General features: G+C 38.1%; 1 protein-coding gene across 2 annotated transcripts in view; it reads right to left on the reverse strand.

Moving 5' to 3' along the window:
- PIK3R3 (phosphoinositide-3-kinase regulatory subunit 3) overlaps window positions 1-14,885 on the reverse strand; it is a 134,881-nt gene that overhangs the window by 37,114 nt on the left and 82,882 nt on the right. For both annotated transcript variants that reach the window (XM_032877662.1, XM_032877661.1), the window contains exons 2-3: window positions 11,390-11,498; window positions 9,183-9,281 (exon numbers count right to left, since the gene is read on the reverse strand). In XM_032877662.1, the coding sequence (XP_032733553.1) occupies window positions 9,183-9,281; window positions 11,390-11,472 (182 nt within the window). In that variant the 5' untranslated portion in view covers window positions 11,473-11,498. The remainder of the gene's footprint in view (window positions 1-9,182; window positions 9,282-11,389; window positions 11,499-14,885) is intronic.

Here is a 14,885-nt window from a genome sequence, read left to right on the forward strand (position 1 = left end):
TGCTTATACAAAGTTGGTATTTAGATGGATGAAGAACTACTCCTATAAAATGCATATTAGAAGGACCACCTAATATGTAGTTATTATAGGTATGTAGTTATTATAGGTATACTCACAATGAATGCAGGCTGGCCTCTCTGCTAGAGAAAAGTTAAAAGGAATGCATTCATTCAAAATAACTTTATTTGGGGCACCTGGGCAGCTCAGTTGGTAAAGCATCTGACTTGATTTCAGTTCAGATAATGATCTCAGGGTGCTGAGATTGAGCCCCGTATCTGGCTCCACGCTGGGCATGGAACCTGGTTAAGATTATCTCTCCCTCTGCCCCTCCCCACTCTAAACAGAACAAAACAAAACCCAAAAAGCTTTATTTTGATTATTATATATGCCAGGAACCGTATGAGGTACAGTTCACATAAGGACGAACAAGCCAGACTTAGTTTAAAATAGAACATAACAATAAACAACTAGATGTATCAAATGGTAATAGGGCCTATGGAAAAAAATAAAGCAGAGTAAAGGAAAGCGATCATTCTGGGGGTGGAGGGTTTGCTATTTTAGATGTTGCATAAGAAAAAACACTCTATTCAGGTGACATTTAAGCACAGTTCTAAATGAAGTGAGGGAACTAGCACAGCAGATACCTAGGGGGAAAGTTTTTCAGGCAGAGGGAACAGAAAGAACAAAGCCCCTGAGGTAATAGCTTGGTTGGCATGATCAAGGAACAGCAAGGAGGCCAATGATGCTGGGGCTGAATGAGCAAAAGGGAGAGTACTAGTAGGAGAGAAATAAGAGCTGTAAAATAAGCTCAGATCATATAACAGTCTGTAAGCCAATTTATGGACTTTGGCTTTTACTGAGTAAGATGGGGAGACACAAGAGGATTCTGAGCAGAATGATATCATCTATCATGTATTTTAAAAGGCTCACTCTAACTGCTGGGTTGAGAAGAAACTGGTCAAAGTGAGCAGGGGTAGAAGGAGAAAGATCAGTTGGGAGACTATTAAAATAATCTAGGCAAGTGATGATGGCATCCTGAACAAGGATAGTAGCAGAGGAGATTGTGAGCAGAGGAGATTGTGAGATCGTGAGATTCTGAATATATTCAGAAGAAAGCTGACAATACATACTGATCACATGGACAGGTATAAGAGAAAGAGACAACATAGAGATGATTTCAAGTTTTTTATCTTAAGCAATCAGAAGAATAGAATTGTTATTTATTGAAATGAAGAAGATTATATGAAAAGAACATGTTTAAAGGGGGAAAATATTTTGTTTTTAGACATGTTAAGTTTGAGATGCTAGTGAACATCTGAGGGTAGATGATCCAGCAGTCTACTTGGAAGAATCTAAAGTTCAGGAACTGTCAGCCTATATATTACTTGAAATGAGCATAGTTGAACAAAAGAAGAGGTCCCAGGTTTAAGTCCTGGGGTTCACCGATGTTTAGAAGTTAGGAAGATGACGAAGAACCAGCCAAGGAAACCAAGAGCAATTAATAAAGTTAAAAGAGAACTAAGAGCATGGTGTATTTTTAAGAAAGCATTTCAACAAAGAGAAAATGATCAACCAGGTAAATGATCTCAGGGCTTGGTGAAGTAGAGAGCACTAAATGATCTTGATAAAATAGTTTCAGTGGACTGTAATTGATTAGAGAGAGTGAAAGGAGACGAAAAAGAAATGCCTACAAGAACTGTCTTGAGGAGTATTGCTATAAACAGGGAGCAGAAAAATAGGGAAGTGGTTAGAAAGAGATATAGGCTCAAGGGAATTTTTTTTTTTTTAGATTTTATTTATTTTAAAAGATTTTATTTATTTATTTGACAAAGAGAAAGAGCACAGCTGGGGTAGGGGGAAAGAGGGAGAAGCAGATTCCCCACTGAGCAGGGAAGCCAACCCAGGGCTCCACCCCAGGACCTTGGGATCTTGACTGGAACTGAAGGCCGAGGCTTAAGGGACTGAGCCACCCAGGCGTCCTTCTTTTTATTCTTAAATGGGAGATAGTATCACATCTTTATAAGTTGAAGAATGGCTCAGTAGAGAGACAAAAACAGATGATGGCCTTAGAAAAGGGACAAGATAATTCCTAAGGGTGATGTCCTTGAACAGAATAGAGGGATGGGGGTGGGATTTAGCCCACAAGTAAAAAAACTTTTGGTCATCCACCAGAAGAAGAGAAAGAGGGCATTCACATTCAGGTGTAAATATGTTGATAGCTGTGGCAACAGGACCAAGAGATAGATATCTTTTGACTATCTCAAAGTTATCAGTGAAACAGAAAGCAATTTCTTTTTTTTTTTTTTTTTTTTTTTTAAGATTTTATTTGTTTGAGAGAGCGCGCTCGAGAGAGCACAGAGGGAGAGTGAGGAGAAGCAAACTCCCTGCTGAATAGAGAGCCTGATGCAGGGCTTGATCCTAGGACCCTGAGATCATGAACTGAGCTGAAGGCCCCTCGTGCCCCAAGAATGGTGAATTTTCAATTATATTTCTCTCTTCCTCACTGTACTCTTCTTTAACAGAGGAATCTTGCTATTCCTAATCATATCCTACAACCTGGCCTAATGCCTGGCATATATCGGATTCCTAAGGATTTAACTATCTCGAGGCACCTGGGTAGCACAGCTGGTTAAGCACCTGACTCTTGGTTTGGCTCAGTTTGTGATCTCAGGGTTGTGAGATCAAGCCCACACAGGGCTTGCTCAGCACACAGTCTGCTCAGCGCAGTCTGTTTATGACTCTCTCTGCCCCTAACCCCTGCTCGCTCGCGCTCGCTCTCTCAAATAAATAAATAGCTCTTTAAAAAAAATTTTAAATATGCAGATTTTCTACAATGAATACTATTTTAAAAAATGGTTACTGGGGGCACCTGGGTGGCTCAATTGATTGGGCATCTGATTCTTGGTTTCAGCTCAAGTCGTGATCTTGGTTCATGGAGTCAAGCCTCACGTCAGGCTCTGAGCTCAGCACAAAATCTGCCTGTCCCTCTCCTTCTGCTCCTCCTCTGACCCACACAATCTCTCTCTTGAATAAAATCTTAAAAAAAAAAAAAAAAAGTTACTAAATTGGAAAACTTCTATTTCCTTATCAGTTACCCCTCACAGTCTGATTTCACTCTCATTCCTCTCATTTGAGGGTCACCAACAACTTTTTTTTTGAGAGAGAGAGAAGAGAGCATCAGGGGGGTAGATGGCAAACGAAGAGAATCTTTTTTTTCTTGAAAGATTTTATTTATTTATTCATTTATTTATTTATTTGAGAGAGAGAGGGAAAGTGAGAGAGAGCAAAAAGGGAGAGGAGAGGGAGAAGCAGGCTCCCCACAAAGCAGGGAGCCCAACTCGGGGCTCGATCTCAGGACCCTTGGATCATGACCTGAACCGAAGGCAGATGCCTAACCTATTGAGCCACCCACCTGCCCTGGGAGAGAAAGAATCTGAAGCAGGCCCCATGCCAAGCACAGAGCCCAACCTCACACCCTGAGATCACAACCCAAGCCAAAATAAAGAGTCAGACACTTAACTGAGCCACCCAGGCACCATGAGGGTCACTAACAACTTTTACTAAATTCAGACTGGGCCTGCCTCCTCCCTCTACCCCAGGCTCAGATTCTTTGTAGTGCTGAGATTTCTACTTTCCCTTCCTTCTCCCCCCTACAATCTGTTTTTAATATTTTGTCCTCCCGTGACTTCTATGACATTACACTTTTCTCTCAAACTCTTTTGACTGTTCTTCCTCTGTTCCTTCCTGCTGCTAAACACAGTCCCTAGAAATATTTGCCTTCAGCCTCTACCTTTCCTTCCCTCTATATACTCTCTCCTTAAAATCCCAATTACTCTATGTAGATGGTACCTGAATCTTTTTCTAGTTTTATGCTCTCCTCTAAGCATTAAATCTGCATTTCTAGCTATACTCTAGATATATTGTTACCTGGAAGTTCTGGAGCAGGTAAAAATCAACATCTTTCCCTGTTCTCTATAAAACAACTGTTCCTGACTTGCCTATTTCTATAAATGGCACATTCATTCTAAGCCCAGCAAGCTCAAACCAGTCATCTTTAACTCTCCCCCCAACCTCGTACCTACTCTATTATTAAACCCTTGTGCTCTTAGCTCTATATCGCCTCTTACTTTGACTCCTCAACTCCTTTCCTAGAGCTGCTCTCCTAGCTAACAGTGTATTCCACCTTTCCATCATTTCATTCCCCTGCTTAAAACACTTTCTTTGTTGTGGTTTCTGTGGTTTGGGTTTTTTTATTTTTTTATTTTTTTGCTTAGAAATAAAATTCAAATTCCTTACCACAGCTCATTAGGCTCTATGCATCTGCTCCTTCCCACTTTCAAGTTCATCTCCTACCACTCTGTGGTTCACACTATAAGCCAGCCACAGCAATCTCTGTATTCACTGGATGCACCAAATCTTTCCAAAAATCAGTGCTTGGCATTTTCTGTTCCCTCTTCTTGGAACACTTTCCTGGCTGGTTCTTACATATCCTTACATATCTTACATATCCAAAGGTAGGTCATTTCCTCACAGAGGCCCTCATTCTCAAAATTATCTTAAATTCCCTCTCCATATATCCCTATCACATAATCCTGTGTATTTCTTATATAGCATTTCATATACTGTGAAGTTATTTTTTATGTGTTTTTGTGTCTTCTTCTCCTCTATTCCTACTTCTACCTCCAACTATAAACACGATAGACAGGAGACCATGTCCAGCTTGTTCATCATTTCCTTTTCCTAAAACAATACTTAGAACATTGTGGGCATTCAATAAATATTAAGTGGTTAAAGAATAAATTTATTCTGGATCACCATTACCTCTCAATTCATAATAGTCTGTTCTAAAATTTTCTTTTTCTTTTTTTTTTTTAAAGTAAGCTCTACGCCCAAAGTGGGGCTTGACTCAAGACCCTGAGATCAAGAGTAGCATGCTCTACCAACTGAGCCAGCCAAGCACCCCAATGATTCATGATATTCTAACCCTTTACTAGTATCTATCCTCTTTTATTCTTTCTTTTCAAATGTAGTTTGATCATATACTTCCCTGCTGAAAAAACGCAATGGTTTCCTCTGCCTACCTACAATATTAAATGCAAACTCCACATTTTAGAATTCAAGGCCCTCCTTAACATGAGCCTTTTCCAATCCTGCATCCCCGATCACTTATTCCTCTTGTTGACTGGGCCCTCTAGCCAAATGGGACTGCATCTCAGAGAACAGGGCACTATAGTTTCTCACCTCCATATCTCTGTTCCTATTGTTACCTAATCCTGCAACTTTCCCTCCCACTTTTACGTGGTCAAACCTATTCCCTTCTTCCAGATACATGGCAATGCAATTTTTTTCCATGAAGGGCAGCTTTCTATATTCTCTTTCCTTCCTTTCAGCCCCCAAAGCACATTGTTTGAACTTCTCCCATTATTTTGGTTTAATTCAAAGCAATTTTCTTATTCCCGTTGCCCTCACCAGATTATGGCTACTTTGAAGCAAAAAATGTTAACTCTTTGTTAGACCCTCTGCAGAGTAATTAGTGCTGAGCTATGAATATCTACTAAACCCTAGTAAGACCATCACTTTTCTGCCTAACAAAATCTACCAAGGCCCAGCTAACCGTCATTTCCTCTAAGAAAACTTCTCTTTGTCTTTCTCTTATTTATTCTTTCTTTTCAAATAGTTACTGGGTACCTACATGTCAGACATTCTGCTAGATACAAAAAATTTTAAAATATTCTTGCCAATGTCCATGGACCAAAGGACAAATAAAATGTAGTACACACATGCAATAGAACACTATTCAGCCTTAAAAAGGAAGAAATGTATGACATGCTACAATATGGATGAACCTTAAAAACATTACTTTATATAAAATAAGCCAGACACAAAAGGATAAATATTGTATGATTCTACTTATATGAGGTACCTAAAATAATCAAATTTGCAAAGACAGAAAGTAAAACAATGGTTACCAAGAGTTAGGAGAAGGGGTAAATGGGGAGAACTCTAATATAACACTACAATGCATTAAGGTATAGTATATATGTATCTCTCCTATTCCACCATTACACACCAAATTATGAACTCTTGAGGGTAAAACCATATCTTATTCATGCCCTTATTCCTGGTCCTACCATAATATCTAGCACAACAATAACCCTCTAAACTTTAAAGCTGCCCAACAATAGACTGGGCTGCCTCAAAGGGAAGATGCTAGCTCCCTCTGACTGAAAGATCACAGGAAAGCTCAATGACTCTGAAAAATGTTTGCAGGGGGTGCCTGGGTGGCTCAGTGGGTTAAGCCGCTGCCTTCAGCTCAGGTCATGATCTCAGGGTCCTGGGATCGAGTCCCGCATCGGGCTCTCTGCTCAGCAGGGAGCCTGCTTCCCTCTCTCTCTCTCTGCCTGCCTCTCTGTCTACTTGTGATCTCTCTCTGTCAAATCAATAAATAAAATCTTTAAAAAAAAAAAAAAAATGTTTGCAGGGAATTCCAACATCTGCAGAAACCCAGTTGAATGAGGTAGCATTAATGATCCCTTCCAGCTGTAGGTCTCTAGCATAAGAATTCTCATGGTGGCTTTGAGTGGGACCCCTTGCCAGCTTTTGTTCCTGAATAGCACTGCAACTTTAGGTAAGTAACGGAACTTTTGCAGGTTCTTTTTCCTCAGCCCAAGATACAAAAATTGTTGCTTTTAGTTAGTTGCATTTAGGAATCTAACCATCATAAAAGAATGCCTTAGTGTGGGATTAAAACCATTTTTCAGATAAATGAGGACATTCATTCTGTTAATATTAGGCATCCATTGTTTAATGCCTATCCATTATCACACATTGCAGTCTGGAAATATAACAATGATCAAAAAAGTCCCCAATAGCAGAGAACTTAATTCTAGTGGGGTGAGAACTACAAAATGGCAAAGGAGAAGAAAATACAGAAGTGGCCCAAACAGAAAATTAAACTGAGGCACCATACATCCTTGGAGAGCTACTTTGGATAGAGTAGTTCAGGAAGACCTGAAGAGGTAGCAATTATGCAGAGATCTGAATGACAAAAAGTAAACAAAGATGCAAAGATCAGAAAGGCCTATTGCAGAGGCCCTGAGGGAGGCATAAGGCTCACTTGCCTGAAGTATGAAAAGGCTAGAGAGGTTGAATGTAGGGGGGAGGGAGGCGAAAGAAGTTTAAGAAGTAGACCTAGTCCAGGTCAAATAGAGTTCTGTAAGCTAGAATAAAATGCAAATTCTTTACCTTAAGTGCAGTAGGGAAACTCTTAAAAGAACTTTAAGCAAGGGAGTAATCCAGACTCATTCCTTAAAATGATCACTCTAGTAGTTTCTGTGCAGAAAATGGTCAACAGGGGTGGGGAAATTTAGAAATTGTAAGATGCTGAGAGGCCTGTCAGGAAATTACTGCAAAAGATCAAGCAAGATGACAGTGGGCTTACTGTTGGGTGGTAGAGAAGTATGATGAGATTACGAATATAGATTTGGAGGTAAAGTTGGCAGGACTTGTTCAATGATGGATCTGGATGTGAAGATGAGGGAAAAGGGGGAAAAGCTGTAACTTGAGTACTGTAGAAATGGTGGTTCTATTTCTGGGAAAAAAAAAGTAGAAAGAAAAAAAAGTAGAAGAGAAATAGTTTGGGTAGGAAGAGTTGGGTTAGAAAATAAGAATTCTTCTTTGACCATGTTCAAATTAATATGTACCCTAGTTATGTAAGTAGCAAAGTCAAGTAGGCAAGTGGATATATGCATGTGGAGATCTGGAGGTCAGAGCTGGAGATGGGGTTTATGAATCATCACCATTTAATTGCATATTAAAGCCATGGAACAGGACAAGCTCACCTTGGGAGAACCAATACAAAGAAGGGAAGGAGGCCCAACTCCAAGCCTGGAACACTTAACATTTAGATATTGAGCAAGGTAAAGGCTGACCTAGAGTTAGGAAGAAAATCAGGAGTGTGATGTCACAACAGTCAAGACAATAACCTGTTTCTAGGAAGAAGTGCCGATGACTAAAGCTGCCAAGAGGTCAGGTGAGGTAAGAAGAGAGAAGTGGTCATTGGTTTAACAGTTCTTATGAGAATGGTAAAGACAGAAGCCAGACTAGAGCAGGGGAAAAAAAACTAAGTGAAGTGAATCATTACAGAATTGTGTTTATTCCTCAGCATAACTAAAGTTCCAAGGTATTAACTTCTTATAATGTCTTTACTAGAAACTCCAAATTTCTAGCATAAAATACATGATTTTTCCTAAAGATAGTAGGCAGAAAGGCAGCAAAGAATCAGATAAATCTGAATCTGACTCCATCCTCTGCCATTTACTAGCCATATGTCTTTAGGAAAGTTTCTTAACCAAGTTAAGCTTCAGTTGCCCCATCTATAAAATGGAAATATTAATAACACCTAATTCATAAGGTTGTTGTAAGGAATAATAAGATATTGCATGTAAAATGCGTAGCACAATATTGCTGCTATTTTCATTATATTTTTCTTTAGGTAGTCCCTTTTTTAAAAAATCACAGTACTTTATTGTAATTAGACTTAATTGTTAAAATTAAATGTAAAAATATCTGATGCAGTTTTCCTAATCTTTTAAAATATATGTCCCATCTTTGTAAATATAAAAGGTGATATATCCATCACTTAGGAAATTCTAATATGCCCACATGGATGGCATGATAGAGGCTAAGAATTGTTTTATCTTCTACATATCCTTGTAAGCCTAAACTATGTTAAGCTTTACTCTCTGAAGTCTGCATTGAGGAAAGTAATAGAGCTATTAGAGAGGTAGATTCCCAACATATCTTAATAACCTCAGGCTGTCCCCATGACTTCTACTTCACATACAAGGTCAACAGTATTAATTCTTACTTCGTAACTTACTTTGAGGGATTTTAGCTTTTTAGTTTTATCCCTACATAAAAATTAAAATTGTTGCCATCTTTATATAAGACATTTAAATATTTAACAATAGTCAAACAACTAAAACTTATGTACCTAATTTAAGTAAAAATATTTTAAAATGTGTAAATAATCATTTAAATAAATACAAAAATCTATGTAATTAAGTAAAAATATTTTAAAATGTGTAAATAATCATTTAAATAAATACAAAAATCTATGTATACCCAGAAATAAATAACACTAATAGCGCACACTAGTCACAATGCTGAAAAATACTCACCGCAAAGTCAAAGTATAATCCCCCTGCATTTTTGTTGAGGCATCTCTGACCAAGAACGTACCATCTGGCATATCCCGTAATTTGTCATTAACCTCTTCCCTGAAAAATAGAGTTATAGGAAAAAATGAAAAAAAAAAAATGTAATCATCAACTGTTCTCTTCACATATTATTACTAAAGCTAGTTGGGAGAGGAGTATGTCTAAGGTCATAGAATAATGGGGGCCTTCAGAGGTCATTTAATTCCTCCCCCTAGATAGGATCTTTCTGTTTTGATTTTCAGTATTATGCAATCTAAGGAAGGTCTATTTGCTTTTTAAACTCTTCCCGATTTCAACCGTCTGTAGGGGATAGTATTTCCATTAAGCCTTTAGGGCTTCCTTAGGCAGGTCTGAACTTGCAGGGTTTAAGGAAAAACCAGCAGCTGTTTAGAAAGAAGGTTGTGTTTAAGCAACACTGGCAGCTGTGTCTGACCAGAGGGGGGGAAATTCACTAAGTTCACAACCTTTCAATATAATCTTCTCCAATATGAATTTATAGTGATGATAAATTCCTCCTGCAGAGTTGGTTTAGGACTTTAAGAAAAAACACTAGAACACTCAGGATATGGCAGGGCACAGAAGACTCTTGAGTTACAGACCCACAAGGTCTTAGAATATAAATTTAAACAGTTGCACAATTATAAACAAATATTTTCTGATCTATTTTAATATAAAATATATTAGGTCTCCTTCAAAAAATTAAACATAGAATTACCATATGACTTAGAAATTCCACTTCAGGGTATGTACCCCAAAGAACTAAAAGCAGGGACTGGAGGGGCACCTGGGTGGCTCAGTCAGCTAAGCAGCCAACTCCTGATTTCAGCTCAGGTCACGATCTCAGGGTTGTGAGATTAAGCCTCATATGGGCTCCACGTTGGGCAGGGGGCCTACTTAACGATTCTCTCTCCTTCTGCCCCTCCCCCACTTTAAAAAATAATAAAGAAATAAAAATTAAAAAAAAAAAAACAAAAGGGACTTGAAGAAACATTTATACACCAATGTTCATGGCAGCATTATTTGTAATAGCCAAAAGCTGTAAACAATCCAGATGTTCAAAGCCAAATGTCCAGATGAATGAAAAAATAAAAATTTGGTATATACACATAATGGAACATTATTCAACCTTAAAAAGGAAGGAAATTCTGATACATGCTCTAACAACGATGAACCTTGAAGACATTGTGCTAAGTGAAATATGTCAGTCACAAAAGGATAAATACTGTACGATTCCACTTATGTGAGGTACCTAGAGTAGTCAAATTCATAGAAACAGAAAGTAGGATGGTGGTTTCCCAGGGTTGGGAAAAATAGGCAGAAAAGGCAGTTAGTGTTTAATAAGTACAAAGTTTCGCTTTGGGGGAAGATGAAATAGTTCCAGAGACAGATGATGGTGATGGTTGAACAACAGTGTGAATGTACTTAATGCCACTGAACTGCACATTTAAAGATGGTTAAAATGGTAACAAAACAAAATGAGTGCCACTTTGGTAGTTGAAGAGAACAGACAAAAGAAAGATAAATACAAGCATATTGAAGAATACACCATCAACCTTGAACCCAATCTGACAGAAATGGATAGGTCTTTTTTAAAAAAAACTCAAGAAAAACAAGAAATTTGAATATTCAAATTCAACATATATGTACTTTTTCCCTTCTCTAGGTTCAACATTTCCAAAAAATCACATTTTACCTAAGAAGCATTTTACTGCTCTACAGTCCCATTTCTCAATGAGGGATGTGAAGAGTGCATCAAAACCACCTGGGGAGGCTGTTAAATGTAGATTCCTGGGCCACACCCCAACCGATTCTTATGCATGCAAAGATTGTGGAACTGTTGCCTTAGACAGAAAGGTAAAGAAAATTAAGTACCTATAACTATCTTTTATAGAAAAACACATGCAGCTATCCTAAATCTTTTCAGTTTCATCATTCAGAGATCAATCCTTAATATAGTATTAAAAGTAATAATCACACCTGTAATTTAAAGATCTTCTTGACAATTTCTTGTGGAAGGACAGCATTTAGAAACTTCTGAAGTGTTCTCACAATTTTTAAAATGGTAATCTTTAAATGACAACTAGTAGGACATGAAAATGTTTTATTTTTAACTTCTCAAAACTGATTTGTTTCTAAACTGCAGTGAATTATAGTAGTATTCCAGTTACCTTGAAATATCCCCCCAGTACCATTCTGCATCCTGAAGAGAAACAGAACTGTCCTTCATTCCATTTGTAACAGCTGAAGTCATTGGCTTAGGTGGCTTTGGTGGAAGAGCTAGAAGAAAAATGAGTATTATTCGGTAGCTATAAATTACTATTTGTTTCTAATTTCCTCAGTCAGGAACAGCTCATTAACCAATGTACATTAAGATTTAAATAATCATAAATTAAGTGTTATTTTATGTTAAACATTAGCCAAAGAAGGAATCCTAGAACTCTACCAGTAACTGCCTAAAAGGTGAAGTTTTCAAGCTACTTGGGGTTTTTCCCTTCTTATAAAGTACTAACTTTTAATTCGTCTCTCAAAAGACTTTGTCTCTCAAAAGACAATGGGACACCCTTTAATAAATAATTCAGTCCAAAAGCCATTAAGTGAGAGTGGTCATGATGGCCAAGAGTTGGTTGTCAGAGCCCAAAGCAGGTGAAGAAGGATTATGTCCATATAGGAAGGCAGCAACACAGCACAGGATCTCAGAGCTGGAGGAGGGTGAGGAGGAGAGCCTCACCAGTGCAGCCTAGCATGAGATGCTAAAGCTGAATGAAGGAAGAAGTGCAGTGGCGTAGGGCCCGGATGGCCCAGAATAGTGGAGACCAATCCAATGAGGACACAATCCTCAGAAGAGGGCATACCAATATAATGGGACAAAGTCAGATAAGGGTGAAGAGTTTCTACTTGGGGGAGGGGAGGCTGGGAGGTGTCGAGGGAATGCAGCAATGCCTATACGAGATGGGGTACATACAGAGTGATAGATCAAATAAATACAACTATTAAAAATAACAGGAACCAGGTTTCTCATAGTCTAAAAAGGAAGTTACAAATATGGAAAGGTGAAAAAAACAGAAGGATCCCTCTAGTTTGAACTGGAATTACAGCTATTGATATGAACTCATGAAATTTAATAGAAAGAGAGATGCAAATGTCTATACACATAGGTAATAAAACTTCCCTCTGTCCCCTGAGAGGTCCTACGATCAGCAGCATCCCCAGTAAGCATAACTAGCACCCAGATCTTAGTTTTTAATGCTATTCTCTACTAAAAAGAACCAGGGCTCTTTGAAGAAAAGCAGATTCCAAGGCTGAGGTAGAGCTGGGCTACAGCTGGGGTAGAGCAAGAGCCAAATGAACCTCGAACATCATGTTATACCAAAAAGTAAAAACCAAGTGCTCGAAGAATGAGGGGCCATCACAAAAGAATAAAGAAGCCACCTTGAAGGGGCTTCCACTATCAAATATGGAACAACTCAAGCATTGATACAAATGATAGTAAGGTAATATAAGCCATCAAACAAAATAAGAATCCATGTGCCCATTCAGATGTAAATGAATAAATGAAAAACCAAAAGATTAACAGGGAGGATTTATATAATCTCAAAGGGCTTTCCCACAAAATGCTTATTAGTCACAAAAGTAAAAAAGACAAATAATAATAGTGGAGAAGCCTGACAAACACTACCTTAATCAAGTAATCAATCGAGTTAATACCACCAGTAATGATAAAATCTTGGGGCCCCAACAGGATGCACTGGAAGGACATTAATATCACTTCTGGGATATTCCTGCCAAATACCTATAAACTGAATTTAATCATGAGAAAACATCAGACAAATCACAATTTAGAGACATTCTACGAAAAAAACAAACAAACAAAAACAAAAAAAACTGGCCGGAATCATTCCAGATTAAAAAAGACTAGAGGGGCGCCTGGGTGGCTCAGTGGGTTAAGCCGCTGCCTTCGGCTCAGGTCATGATCTCAGGGTTCTGGGATCGAGTCCCGCATGGGGCTCTCTGCGCAGCAGGGAGCCTGCTTCCCTCTCTCTCTCTCTCTGCCTGCCTCTGTCTACTGTGATATCTCTCTGTCAAATAAATAAATAAAATCTTTAAAAAAAAAAAAAAAAAAAGACTAGAGAAGCATGACAAATGAGATGTGTAATTCTGGACTAAATCCTTTTTGTTATAAAGGATATTACTGGAACAAGAATGAAACTTGAATGGAAGCTGAGGATAAGATTGGTACTGTAATGTATCAACATTAATTTTCTGCTTTTGTGTCATAATTATATAGGAAAATGTTCTTACTGGTGGGAAATACACAAAAATGTGATCATTGCGGGGTATCATGTCAGCAACTTACTCTCAATAGTTCAAGAAAATAAGTTATCAGTACTGTACTTGCAACTTTTCTGTAAGTTTGAGATGGTTTCTACATTTTTTTAAATTAACAAAAAAGACAATATGGGGGGAAAGGGGAACAATGTGATTATGTTCTTCAAAACAGAAACTCTTTACTGTCAAATGTTTTTAACAAGGATGTCAAAAAATTCAATGATGAAAAAAATAGTCTTTTTAATAAACGGTGCTAGGACAACTGGTTACCCACATTCAAAAGAATACAGTCAGACCCCTGCATCACACTGCAAGAATTAACTCAAAATGGATCAAAAACCTATATGTAAAAGCTAAAACTATAAACCTTTTTTTAAAAAAGATTTTATTTATTTGGCAGAAAGAGAGAGAGCACAGGCAGGGGAAGCGGCAGGCAGAGGGAGAAGCAGGCTCCTTCCCAAGCCAGGAGCCCAGTGCAGGACTTGATTCCACAACCCTGGAATCACGACCTGAGCCAAAGGCAGACATTTAACCGACTGAGCCACCCAGGCAGCCCAAAACTGTAAAACTTTTTGAAGAGAACAGGCTTGAATCTTCATAACTTTGGACTAGGCACTGGTTTCTTAGATAGGAACCAAAAGCACAAAGCAAAGGAAAAAAAAAATAAACATAAATTGGACTTGATCAAAATTAAAAATGTTTGTGCTTCAAATGACATCATCAAGAAAGTGCAAAGACAACAGAGAGAATGGCAGAAAATCTTTGTAAATCATATATCTAATAAAGTTGTATCTAGAGTAAAGAAGTCTTACAACTTAATAAAAAGACAAATAACTGAATTAAAAATGAGCACAGGATCTCAATAGACATTTCTCCAAAGAAGATATACAAATGGCCAACAAGTACATGAAAAGATAATATCAGCCCTCAAGGAAATGAAAATCAAAATCACAGTAAGATACCACTCCAGGGGCGCCTGGGTGGCTCAGTCGGCTGAGCATCCAACTCTTGATTTCAGCTCAAGTCGTGATCTCAGTGTCATGGGATCCATCCCCTGTGGTGCTCCAGGCTCAGCGTGAGGTCTGCTTGGGATTCTCTCTCCCTTCCCTCTGCCTCTCCCCTTGCTTGCTAGAGCTCTCTCCCTCTCTCCTTCTCTCTCAAATAAATAATATTTATTAATTCATTAATAATTAATTTAATTAATTTTATTTATTATTAATTAATTGGTTTATTGGTATTTATTTATTAATAAATAATAAGTAAAATCTTAACAAAAAAGATACCACTTCACACCCATTAGGATGACTATACAGTTAACCCTTTGATAACAGGGGTTTG

This window comes from Lontra canadensis, unplaced genomic scaffold (genome assembly GCF_010015895.1).
Source record: "Lontra canadensis isolate GAN:19392208 unplaced genomic scaffold, GSC_riverotter_1.0 scaffold60, whole genome shotgun sequence".
NCBI lineage: Eukaryota > Metazoa > Chordata > Mammalia > Carnivora > Mustelidae > Lontra > Lontra canadensis.